General features: G+C 50.1%; 1 protein-coding gene across 4 annotated transcripts in view; it reads right to left on the bottom strand.

Moving 5' to 3' along the window:
- ODAD1 (outer dynein arm docking complex subunit 1) overlaps positions 1-12,170 on the bottom strand; it is a 25,384-nt gene extending 13,214 nt beyond the window's left edge. For 3 of the 4 annotated variants that reach the window (XM_039245238.1, XM_039245254.1, XM_039245263.1), the window contains exons 1-5: positions 12,094-12,170; positions 10,967-11,022; positions 10,526-10,618; positions 9,288-9,387; positions 8,931-9,120 (exon numbers count right to left, since the gene is read on the bottom strand). In XM_039245238.1, coding sequence (XP_039101169.1) covers positions 8,931-9,120; positions 9,288-9,387; positions 10,526-10,595 — 360 coding nt within the window. In that variant the 5' untranslated portion in view covers positions 10,596-10,618; positions 10,967-11,022; positions 12,094-12,170. Of the gene's footprint in view, positions 1-8,930; positions 9,121-9,287; positions 9,388-10,525; positions 10,619-10,966; positions 11,023-11,782; positions 11,836-12,093 lie in introns of those variants that run through there. The other variant, XM_039245246.1, reaches the window with a different exon arrangement.
- Between the last annotated feature and the right edge of the window lie 919 nt (positions 12,171-13,089).

Here is a 13,089-nt window from a genome sequence, read left to right as displayed (position 1 = left end):
TTTAAAAATATTTGAACTTTGCTTTTCACATTTGGGTCTCTAATAACTAATAAAACTCTAGAATTTATGTTTGTTTTATTTTAGACAGGCAGAGAGAGGGAATCTCAAGCAGGCTCCAAGCTCAGCACGGAGCCTGACACAAGGCTTGATCCCACGACCCTGGGGAGCCTGGGACCCTGGGATGGCACGACCCTTGAGCCAAAATCAAGAGTCAGACACCCAACCGACTGAGCCACCCAGGTGCCCCAGAACTTCTGTTTTTATATGGTGTGAGGTAGGAAACTTTTCTGACAGCTTTGTTGAAGTATAAATAACATACAATAAAACTACACTATTTAGGGGCGACTGGGTGGCTCAGTTGGTTAAGCGTCCGACTGCAGCTCAGGTCATGATCTCATGGTTCGTGGATTCGAGCCCCACATTGGGCTCTGTGCTGACAGCCAGCTCAGAGCCTGGAGCTGCTTCGGATTCTGTGTCTCCCTCTCTCTCTCTGACCCTCCTCTGCTCACGCTGTCTGTCTCTCTCTCTCTCTCTCTCAGAAATAAATAAAAAACATTAAAAAAAACTACTTAAAGTATACAATTTTTTAAGACTGACATAATCAAGATTAGTGAACATCACCCCCAAAAGTTTCCTCATGTCCCTTTGCTGTTCTTCTGTGCCCCCCGCCCCCTGGCAGTCACTAAGGAGTTTTGTCACTAAGGAGTTTTGTAAAGGAAATCACAGGGGCGCATGGCTGGCTCAGTCGGTAGAGCATGAGATGCTTGATCATGGGGTTGTAAGTTCGAGCCCCATGTTGGGTATAGAGATTACTTAAAAACCAATCAATCACTCGATCAATCAATGGAATCTCATAGTGTAAACTCTTTCTGAGGGGGAGGGTCTGGCTTCTTTCACTCAGAACAGTTATTCTGAAATTCATCCACATCGTTGGGTGTATCAATAGCCCATTCCTTTTTATTGGTGAGTAGCTTTCCAGTGTATGGACGTAACCACAATTTCTTTATCCATTCGCCTTCTGGTGGACATTTGAGTTGTTTCCATCTTGCATTTCACAAATAAGGCTGTTACGAAGATTCACGTACAAGTCTGTACGAACATATGCCTCCTTTTCTCTTGGGTAAATACCTAGGAGGCAGAATGTCTGATTCGTATGGTTAGGGTACATTTAAATTTTTTAGAAGCTGCCAAAGTGTTTTCCAAAGTGGTCATGCCATTTGCATTCTGCCCAGCAGGCCGTGGGAGTCCCAATTCCTCCACACCCTCACCAACACCGGGTAAGGTCTTTTTAATCCCAGCCATTCTAAAATGGCCATAGAGGTTTCTCGTGATTTTCGTTCGCGTTCCTCTAATGACTAACACCGCTGAGCATCTTCCATGTGCTTGTTGTCATCTTACATGCTTTCTGGTGAAGTGACTGTTCGAGTCTTTCGTCAGTGCTTCCTGATTGGATCCTCTGTTTTCTTATTGAGGGTTCTTGATAAATTCCAGATACAAGTTCTTTATCAGCTGTACCCTTTGCAAAGATTTCTCCCATTGTAAGGGCTTAGTTTGTCATTCTCTCAACAGTATCTTTTGAAGAGAAGTTTTTCAATATTATGGAGTTCGGTTTATCAATTTGTCCTTTTGTGGATCATGCTTTTGGTGACATAGCTAAGAAATCTTTGCCTAAGCCAAAAAAGAAAAAAAGAAAGAAATCTTTGCCTAAGCCAAGCTCACAAAGCTTTTCTCCTATTTCCTTCTAAAAGTTTTATAGTTTAAAAAAATCTTTTTTAATGTTTATTTTTGAGAGAGAGAGACACACACACATACACAGAGTGAGAGTGGGGGAGGGGCAGAGAGAGGGAGACACAGAATCCAAAGCACGCTCCAGGCTTCGAGCTGTCAGCACAGAGCCCGATGCGGGGCTCGAACTCACAGACCGTGAGATCATGACCTGAGCCAAAGTCGGATGCTTAACCGACTGAGCCCCCCAGGTGCCCTTAAAGTTTTATAGTTTTAGATTTTACATTTAGGTCTATGATAGCTAACATCTTTTTTTTTTTTCTTTAAAAAAATGTCACTGTGGGGGCACCTGGGTGGCTCAGGTGGTTAAGCATCCAACTCTTGGCTTTGGGTCAGGTCATGATCTCCTGGTTCATGAATTCAAGACTCGCATTGGGCCCTGAGCTGACAGCGTGGGCCCTGCTTGGGATTCTCTCTCCCTCCCTCTCTCTGTCTCTCTCTCAAAAATAAGTAAATAAACTTTAAAAAACAGTAGTGTACACAGAAAAGTGCATAGATGATGTACGTACAACTTATTATGTATTTTGAACTGAACATCCTTGGATGTTCAGCCAGGTCAAGAACCAGAATGCTGACAGCACGGCGGATCCGCCCCTCCTCACCCCTACCCTCCTCTCCACAGACGTACCACAACCCTGCCTCTGTCACTTCCTTTTGCTGCTATAACAAAGCATCACACAGTTACTGGCTTAACACTTAACGAACTTCTTTCTTACACTTCTGGAGGTCAGAAGTCTGAAATCAGTTTCACTGGTTTCAGGAAATCAAGGTGCCAGCGAGGCTGAATTCCTTCTGGAAATTCCAGGAGAGAATTCCCATTTCTAGAGGCTGGATTCCTTGGCTCGTGGCCCCTCCAACCTCTCCTCCTCCTCTTCACCTCTTCCTTCTCCATCATCACATCAACTTCTCTGATTCGAGGTCAGGTCATAAGGGGACCTGATTCTGTCCCCTGATTCTCTGATTCTGACCTGTCCTTATAAGGACTTCTGAGATGACATTGGGCCCTCCTGGACCATCTAGGGGAATCTCCCCTTCTCAACATCTGTGCAGAATCTCTTTTGCCACGTAAAGTAACATACTCAGAAGGTCCCGGGATTAGGATGTGGACATCTTAGAGGGATCGTTATTCTGTTTACCATAATTTCTTCAGTGAAATTCATGTTTTTACTTTGTGGTTTTATCACCCATGTATGTACCCCTAAACAAAAGTTGCGTTTGGACTGATTTTGAATTTTACATCAACGAAGTCATGCTACCTGTATGGGTTTTTAAAAATTGTTTAAGTGTATTTATTTTGGAAGAGAGAGCACGAATGAGGGAGGAGAAGAGAGAGAGGGAGAGAATCCCAGGCAGGCTCTGTGCTGTCAGCTCGGAGATCATGATCATGAGATCATGACCTGAGCTGAAACCAAGAGTCAGCTGTTTAACCAGCTGAGCCCCCAAGCACCCCACTATCTGTTCTATGTCTTGCTTCCTGCAAATGTGCCACCCTTGTGGCTGTAATGGTAATTCATTCATTTTTCATTGCTGTATACTACTTCAGTATGCAAATATACCACAATTTATTCATTCATTCACATACTGATGGACATTTGGGTTATTTCCAGTTTGGAGCTGGCCAGTATGAATGACTTCAGGTTTTTTTTTTTTAATTTTTTATAGCTTATTTATTTTGAGACAGAGACAGAACATGAGCAGGGGAGGGGCAGAGAGAGAGGGAGACACAGAATCTGAAACAGGCTCCAGGCTCTGAGCTGCCAGCACAGAATCTGATGTGGGGCTCAAATCCACCAATGAGATCATGACCTGAGCCGAAGTTGGACACTTAACGGACTGACCACCCAGACGCCCCCGGTATGATTTCAGCATCCCTTTACATGAATCCCGGTCCCAGGGCCTGTGCTCGGAAGTGCACTCGCTGGGTGGGAAGAAGAGTTAACAATAGATCTAAGCCTGTTTTCTATTAGAAGGTGACTCTGGCTTACTTTCCTCTGACACCGTTTCCATGGGAACATACTGGGTTAAGGTAACTACGGAGGCCGGCTCTGTTCCAGACAACAGTGTTTATTATAAAAATGACCTGATTGGTGAACTACATCGGACTGAAACCACGGTGAGTGGGCTCATAGATCTCAAGAGCCTGCATGAGCAGGACTGAACAGAAACCTGGCTTCCCCGTGGGGTATTTCTTATAACTGAGTTGGGGTGTAGACTTAGACGCTGTCCTCACAGCTTGTGTGTGAAGCCTCCCTCGGCCGAGGAGGGCAACTCCCACCCGCTTGTGTGGTACCACCCAGCTGGGCCCGTGGAAGATGTGTTTGACGCTGTCCTGTCCTTCGAGACTGCTTCTGGTGACCATGCCAAGCGGGTGTGACCCTGAATCCCAGGGTAGGTCGATCTTTAAATGTAATAGATAATGGGGGTAAAGACTTCGGAATACGTGTGACAATTTATGTCCCCACCCACAGTTCATTGGGAGCTCCCACGTGCTACTTTTCTCCCCAGCACTTGGTATTTTCGGACACTGATTTTTGAAAATTTGGTGAGCGTTTAAGGGAATCTCATTGTGATTTCCATTTGCCTTTCTCTGATTACTAATGAGTGGTGAGTAATTCCTATATTTATTGGACATCTGAATCTCTGATTTTGCAATGTGTCAACTCAAATCCTTTAACTGTTTTTCAGAATTGGGCTGGCTCTTCAATGATTTGTAGGAGTTCCTTATATGTTCTCAGTAATAGTCCTTTGTCAGCCAAACACATTGTGAATTTCCATTCCATGACTTTCTTTGCACACTCTTTATGTCTCTTTCAACAGAAGCTATTGACTTTAAAGTCATGGGAAGTAACAGTTTTTCCCCTTAGAAGTAGAGACTCCTATAACTTATTTAAGAAATACTTCCCCACCTTCACACACTTAGATATCTGATGCATCCGGAATTAGTCATGGGGCTTGGAGGAGAGATAAGTGTCGAGTTTCATCTTACAGTATGAACATCCAGCCTTCACAGCACCATTATTAGAGTCCTCTTTTCCCATGTCCCGAAGTCAGGCGTCAAATGTCCACATGTGCATTGGTCTCTTTCAGGGCTCTCTCTACTCTGTCCCACAAGAGTTTTATAATAAATCTTGATAAGTGATCAAGCAAATCCTTTCACATTGTTCTTCTTCTTTTAAGTCAGCCCGTCATCTCCTCTGCTGTACTTCCATAGAAGCCTTAGAATCTGCTTGCCAAGCTCATCCATTAAAAAAAGACTTTCAGTACTTTGGTTGGGATTACACTGAATCTATAAATCATTTTGGAGAACTGGCATTTTAGGACACTAATTCTTCTGGTCCATGGATAGATCTCTCTATTTATTAAGCTCTTCTTTAATATCCCTCAGTAAAATTGTACAATCTACTCCATAGAAGACTCAGATACTTCTGTTATATTTTTTCTCGGGTACTTCTTTTGCCTATTATAAATGCGTATTTTCTTCCTTTCTTTTATAATAGGTATTACTAATACAGAGAAGTATCATTAACTTTGAACATGAATTCTGTATCCAGCCACATTGTTAAAATACCTTGTTAATTATAAAACATTAGTGTTAGATTCTTCTGGATTTTCTGTGTACAAATACTTCATCAACAAACAATAACAACTTCATTTCTTCCTCTCCAATGTTTACATTGTTTTTTTTTGTCTTTTCCTGACCATACTGCACCAGATAGGACCTCCAGTAGAATGTTAAACAGAAGCGGTGATAGCTGACATCATTATATTATTACTAATCTCAAAGATCTTTTTTTTCCATGTTTCACTATCAACTATGATATTTTCTGTAGACGTTTTGTAGTTGACCTTTACCAAATTCAGGAAATGTCCTTTTTTTCCTTGTGACCTTCCATGAGTTTTTAGCATGAATGGATGCTGAATTTTATCAAATACTTTTTTAAATGTTTATTTTTGAGAGAGAGACAGAGTGCAAGCGGGAGAGGGGCAGAGAGAGAGGGAGACACAGAATCTGAAGCAGTCTCCAGCTCTGAGCTGTCAGTATAGAGCCCGACGCAGGGCTCGAACCCACAAACTGTGAGATCATGACCTGAGCTGAAGTCGGACGCTTAACCGACTGAGCCACCCAGGTGCCCCTACTTTTTTATTTCTTACATAGACCAATGAGTGCTATAAACTAGTGCGAGTCCAAGAGCTGTCTGTCATCAGCCTCTGATGTGATAGGCTCAGAAAGGGAGAGACAGAATTTAAGCAAGCATCAGAAACCGTGTTTTGGAACTATTCTGAATGTGTGTGTCAAGGCAAAAGCCTTATACAAGTAGCCATCGGTAGTAGATTGGAAGTTTTAAAAGTCAGTCCATTAACCCATATATTGTTTTTCTCAAACTATGTTTAAGTCTATCTATCTATGTGTGTGTATATATGTATGGCCAGAAAATGTCTATTCTCTCTCATTTATGGATGACATTTTCATTGGGTATAAGATTCTAAGTTGACAGCTTTCTCACCCAGAACAGTGAAGTATAATAACCTATCTTCTGACTTCCAATATTTCTTCTAAAAAAAATCAGCTGTCCATTTCATTGCGGCTCCTTTGAAAGTACTATCTTATTTTATGGTTACTTTTATATACTAAAATATCTATATTCATCTTCGAATCTATGGAATCATCCTTTCATTGACTTTGGAAAATTCTCAGACATTATCTTATCACATATTATCTCTATCCCATTCTCTTTTCTGTTCTCCAGAAACTCTTTTTCTTTTTAAAGATTTTTATTTTGGGGGGGTGCCTGGGCGGCTCAGTTGGTTAAGTGTCCGACTTCAGCTCAGGTCTTGATCTCTCGGTTTGTGGGTTCAAGCCCCACTTCAGGCTCTGTGCTGACATCTCAGAGCCTGGAGGCTGCTTCGGATTCTCTGTCTCCCTGTCTCTGTGCCCCTCCCCCACTTGTGCTCTGTCTCTCTCAGTCTCTCAAAAATGAATCAACGTTAAGGATTTTATTTTTTTTTTTAAGCAATCTCTACACCCAATGTGGGGCTCGAACCCACAACCCCGAGATCCAGTCACACACTCCACCAACAGAGCCAGCCAGGCGCCCAATCTTCTGAAACCCTTAGACATATATTTAACCTCACCGTATCTGCAATGTCTCTTAACCACTGTCCCATGTTTCTATCTTTTTGTCTCTCTCTGGTGGAATCTAAAATTTTTTTATGTTTTATTTATTTCTAAGAGAGACAAAGAGAGACAGCATGAGCAAGGGGAGGGGCAAAGAGAGAGGGAGACACAGAATCTGAAACAGGCTCTAGTCTCTAAGCTGTCAGCACAAGAGCCCGACGCAGGGGTCAAACCCACGAACCGCAAGATCATGACCTGAGCCGAAGTCGAACGCTCAACTGACTGAGCCACCCAGGTGCCCCTCCCTGAATCTCGATGATTTGTTCCCAACAAATTCATTCTTCAGCTTTGATCTGGTTTGCTTTCTGTCTCTCCAGTAGAATGTGAACTACATTAACGCAGGACCCCTGTCTGGTTCACTGCTGTGTCCTCAACACCCAGAACGGTGCCGGGCACTCAGCAGGTACTCCACAACTATCTGTGTGATGAATGAATGCCACCAGCACATCTTTCTTGACTTTATACGGAACTTCACAGAGTTGTATTCTAGAGACCCTATCCCCTACCTGATCTGTGGTTCTCCACAATCAAGTTCGTTTGGGCAAAGGAACCCATGGGGTCAAAATAGTAAAATCGCCCTACTCTGGTGAATTTCCATACAAGATGAAGGAAAACCAGTTCACGCAGCCAACACCCCTAAGCCAGCATCCTACCATGAAGCAGCCCAAAGTTTGGTGTGTGTGAATCAGAATTCAGCACCCACAAGGCAAGCTCCGGGTGCTCCTGAGAGCTGAACAGACAAACTGATTGAAAGTCAAAGGTAAGAAAAACAAGGTGCGAGGGGCGCCACAGTGGCTCAGTCGCTGAGCGTCTGACTTTGGGGCTCAAGTCATGATCTCGCAGTTCACGAGTTTGAGCTCCGTGTCGGGCTCTGTGCTGACAGCTTGGAGCCTGGAACCTGCTTCAGATTCTGTGTCTCCCTCTCTCTCTGCCCCTCCCCTGCTCATACTCTCTGTCTGTCTCTCTCTTTCTCAAAAATAAATAAAGATTTTTAAAAATTAAAAAAAAAGAAGGGGGCAGGAAAATCAGCATCAGCACAGAAGGAGAGGAAATGACAAGAGCTGAGGGTCAGAGGGACCGTACATAAGAAAGACTCAGCTGGCTATTGCTGGCCTAGCAGATAAAGACAGGAGCCACTAAGACCGCCTGGGTGGCTCAGTCAGTTGAGCGTCTGACTTCGACTCAGGTCATGATCTCACGGTTTTTGGGTTCAAGCCCCATGTCGGGCTCTGTGCTGACAGCTCAGAGCCTGCAGCCTCCTTTAGATTCTCTGTCTCCCCCTCTCTCTGCCCCTCCCCTGCTCATGCTCTGTCTCTCTCTGTCTCTCAATAATAAATAAAAATGTTTAAGAAAAAGAAAAAAGAAATCATTTGGTCTAGGGAAGCAACTTCTTCGTTTGTTGTTGTTGTTTTTTAATGAAGTGTAGAACAGAAAATAGCAGAATGAACTCCACCTGGAAAAACATAATTCCTCCCCGGTGAAATTTTTGCCTCGAGTATACGTGCGCGTTTACAGGCGTGTGAACTGCCTCAGGAGTCATGGCCGCAGAACCTTGAAAGAACCCTGACCTGGAAAAGTCATGCTGTTTCCAAGGTCAGGATCTTGGGGCAGGTGGGATTAAAGACCTACGTGGGCACTATGGCATTACCCATACCCCCTTTTGGCAGTTGAAAAAAACTAGGGCCCAGAGAGGTCGAAGATCTGCCCATGGTCTCACAGCTCGGACGCGGCAGGGCCAGGAGCCCAACGCAGGCTTTGCTGATGTCAGGAGGTGAGGCTTTCTTTCCCCTTTAACCGCCCCAGCCCCGTTCTGGGAAGTGTGGGACCGTGCTCAGCACGAACACCCGTATTCCTGTTAGAGTCTGAAAAGAACTCTCCTCCGTGGATTGCTTTCAATAAGCCCATTTTCAGACAGGGAAGCCAAGGCTCAAAACCATCCCAATCCACAGAGTCTGGTCCCCTGACCCACCTGCTTGTCCAGCGCTCTGGTCTGCTCCTGTAGCTCGTTGACCTCGGCCTGCACCCGGACGCGACATTTCAGCAGATGGCCCATGTTCTCCAGCCTCTCGTTGTCCCGCAGCCGCTTGACCTGTCTCTGGGCCACGCTGATCTGGACCTGAAGGTTATCCCGTACCCCCTCCAGGTGTTCGATCTCCTTCCTGGCCACGCAGGGAGGTGGACAGCAAGCCAGCAAGGGGCAGAGTCTCAGAATCACTAAAGCCCAGCCGCGGGGCCTGCCTTTTCCCCTCTCTGACCCAGGAAGCGGCCCCTGGCCCCTCTAAGAGCCCCCTTCCACCCCAGCCCGGGGTCCAGGCCCTGGGCTCACAGTTGCTTGTTGATGCGCGCGTAGACTTCCTTGCTGTACGCCCGCCGCTCGCCCTCCATCACCTTGCACTGCCGCAGCAGTCGGCTCAGCTCCCAATCCGCTGAAGGAGGGACCAGCCAGCTGGGCTCAGGAGGGATCCGGGCCCCAGGCCCTTCCTCTCCAGGACCTAGGAATTCTGGCTCCCACAAACTGCAGCTGAAAGGCCGACCCAGGCCCCAACAGCCCCCCAGCACTGCACCTCAGTCCCCGTATCCCTCACCACCTCACCCCTTGATACTCGCGTACCCCAAGCTCATCTCTGGGTTTTCCCCCTAAACGCACGTCTACGCCCGGTTTGGGCACACATCCGCCTCCCCACCAGAGGGCGCTCCTGGAAGGTCCTCAGACGCGCGCCACAGAGGATCTGGACCTTGGGGCCCACAGTCTTGCCCCCCCTCTCCCCTTCAGGCCCCGGAGCCCAGCAGTCCCTCAGCCCTGTCCTCCGGCCTCCTCACTCTCGGCCCATCCTCCAAGGCCAGGCCTCATCCTGTCCTGCCCGGACCATCACCCCAGCCTCTTCCCCAACCTCTGGGCCTCCCTTCACAGCCGCGGAAGGTCCTTCTACACCCAAAGCGGAGCTCCAGGACCCCAGACGAAGCCGCAGCTCCTCGGCCTGATGTTCAAGGCCCCATATGACCTGAGCCTAACCACCTCTCCAGTCTGGTCCGCCAGCTAGCCCCCCACTTCCCAGGGCCCAGTGGTTCTCAACGAGGGATTCTGCACTCACAGAAAGTTGGCAATGTCTGGAGACACTTTTGATTGTCGGGATATGGGGGCAGGGTGGGTAGGGTGCCCCTGGCATGTAGTGGATGGAGGTCAGAGGTGCCCTAACATGCCCGGGACAGCCCCCATGACTAAAGACCGATCTGACCCCAAGCGCCAACAATATGGAGGCTCAGAAACCCCGTTTAGCCACATGTTCTCTCTGCTGAAACAATCGTCCCTCCTTCCTTCTCCCATCGGCAACTCCGAGGAGGAGTTCCAAGCCCCACGCCAACTTCTCCTCCTGCAGGAAGACTTCCAGGCTTGGTCTATCCATCTACCCTGCTCCACCTCCATTCCCACTCATGCGTGTCCCCCGCTAGAGGGTTCCCTGCCCCCTCCCCGCCCCCACGTGTCCCGCAGCACAGTACTTAGAACTTGGGAAAACTGAGGAATGATTGGGGGGGAAAAAAAAAAAGCAAGAGCGTCTGAATTACCCATTCCTTCCAGGAAGACCTCGCTTCCATCCTCGGTGCGGGCGCTCCCTGCAGAGAGTCCCAAAGGCATCTTGGCCGAAGAGGGTGGGGCTCCTGCAGGGGCGACACGGGAACCCCTTCATACAGAGAGCAGGAGGGCGCCGGAAGGAGGGTGGGGACGAACCGCGAGGGAATTGGAAGGTGACCCCAGAACCAGCTCTGGCCTCTGTTCGAGTCCCAACGCCTCCAATCAGTCGTAGAGGAGCGCCTCTCAGGCCTCTCCCCACATCCCTCCCCACCTCCCACCTCTCATATTCCCTGTCTTGCGCTTCCACTCTGACTCGGGCGCGGGGGACGGGTCCCCTGAGCTCTGGGGATCTCTGAGGCGTGGCTGTTTGGGGAAGGAGACACGGAGGAGCGGGGAAACCCCGGCCGGCTGTGGCGAGCGAGCCCTGTCCCTACCTGCCGGAGTGTCTGCTCTGTACTTGTTCTCCAAGCTCACTGTTGTGGTCTGGTTACTGGGGAGATAAAGGGCCAATGAGACCTGAGGACAGCAGCAGGGGTGGGACGGAGGCCTTGAGGAATAGCCGTGGGAGGGGAGGCTGGGGAGGAGGGGCCGTGGGCGGGGCGGCTGGGGAGGAGGGGCCTGGTCAGGGAGCTGGGGAGGCGGGGCCGTGGGCGGGGCGGCTGGGGAGTAGGGGCCTGGTCAGGGAGCTGGGGAGGCGGGGCCGTGGGCGGGGCGGCTGGGGAGTAGGGGCCTGGTCAGGGAGCTGGGGAGGCGGGGCCGTGGGCGGGGCGGCTGGGGAGTAGGGGCCTGGTCAGGGAGCTGGGGAGGCGGGGCCGTGGGCGGGGCGGCTGGGGAGGAGGGGCCTGGTCAGGGAGCTGGGGAGGCGGGGCCGTGGGCGGGGCGGCTGGGGAGGAGGGAGCGCGGGGGAGGAGGGATCGTGGGAGGGGAGGCTGAGGAGGAGGGGCCGAGGCGGCCAGGAGACGTCAGGAGACCTCAGGAGACGTAGCAGGCTGTGTACAGACGGGCTAGGAGGCGGGGAGCCCTGCGAGGGGCGGGGCAGAGGGCCTGTGCGAAGAGGAACTGGGTGTGCCTTGAGGGGCGGGGCTTCGGGGCTTGAGAGGGCGGAGACCTGTAAAGGGCGGGGCTGGCAGGGCCAGCGAGGGGGTTGGAATGGGTGGGAGGAGCACGGCTACCTGTGGGGGCGGGGCTGAGAGGAGTAGCAAGGAGGGGGGCTACGGGGGGGGGGCTGCCGATGGGAGGGGCAAGGGTACCTGCAAAGGCCGCAGCTTCACTGACCTGCGAAGGGCGTGGCTAGAACTCGCGAAGGGGCCTGCTGGGAAGGCGCCTACTGGGAGCGAGGGGCTGTGAGGGGCGGGCTGTGTTTTCGGGAGGGAGAGGTAGAAGTCGGAAGACCCTATGGAGCCAGGACTGGGAGGGAAACGTCTGGAAGGCTTTGGAGCTAGACCGAGGTCCTTCGGGACGAGGCCCGAGAGATGCGTGTCTTAAGACCACGTTGTTTGAATAGTCATGAGCAGGAAGACGGTGCCGATGCCGGGAGTTTGCGAGAGGGAAGAACGCTCACCACCAACTCAGGTCCTTGCAGTGTCTCGCTACGCATGCGCGGCCAACGGCCTCCGGCGAAGCCGCCAAAAACCCCTTGCCCACTGGGTGCGCGCACTGAGAGGCGGGAGTGGGCGGGGCCTAGGGCTGTTGGGGACGCCCCCGCTTTCCGGCCACGCCTCGTGTGGCCACACCCCCTCGCTCCGCAAGGCGCGCCTCCTTCGCTGCTGGCTGCTGCCCACGTGGGCCTCCCTGGAGCGGGCGGGTAGTGGGCGCCGCTCCCTGCCGGCTGGGTGTGCCCGAAGCCTGCGGTTTCCTGTGGGAGGAAGCAGCCCGTGGGCGCTCAGCTCAGCTCGAAGCCTTGGAGGCCCAAGACGGGGAGATCCCGTTACCGCCCTGGGGCTCCCTGATTCTCCCCCTTCCACAGGCTCCTAGCACGAGGGACCTCCTCCACATTCCCAAGGTCCCCAAGTCGGGCGCTCATTCCACCCCAGGAACTGGATTTCGAGTCCTAGCCTCCTGATTTCCACCTTGCTCACTCACATTTCCATCTCCCTAGCCCCTGGTTTCCAGACTCCTTCCAGGGCCAGTCTGGTTTCCTTTGCCTGTACTCCATGAAGAGCATGTGACCCTCCAGCCTCATTTTTTTTTCCCCTCAATGACCCTGGCCCCCATCTCTGTCCTTCTCAAAGACTCAAGTTTGGGACTACTTATTCCCCACCCCCAGGGACCCTCATTTTGTACTCTCAACTACTTAGCCTTGGGGCGCAATGGACCTAAGAATTTTCCCCTTCCCCAAATCCTAGAGATCTTGAACTAGAGTTCCCCCGATACTACGTCCATTCAGGGTTCCAATGCTTGGTATAACAAGCACATACTATGTGCTGGACACTCTAAGAAATACCCTTTGATGTACTTACTGTTATTATCCCTATTTTACAGATAAACAGACATAGAGAGGTTATTAGTAACTTGTCCAAACTCACAGCTAATGAGTGTAGCACCCTGGATTCGAAAG

The sequence above is a fragment of the Hyaena hyaena genome, unplaced genomic scaffold (assembly GCF_003009895.1).
Source record: "Hyaena hyaena isolate Hyena2069 unplaced genomic scaffold, ASM300989v1 scaffold_9, whole genome shotgun sequence".
In the NCBI taxonomy this organism is placed as follows: domain Eukaryota; kingdom Metazoa; phylum Chordata; class Mammalia; order Carnivora; family Hyaenidae; genus Hyaena; species Hyaena hyaena.
Note: the sequence above shows the minus strand (reverse complement) of the source record. Positions and strands in the feature narration are given on the sequence as shown.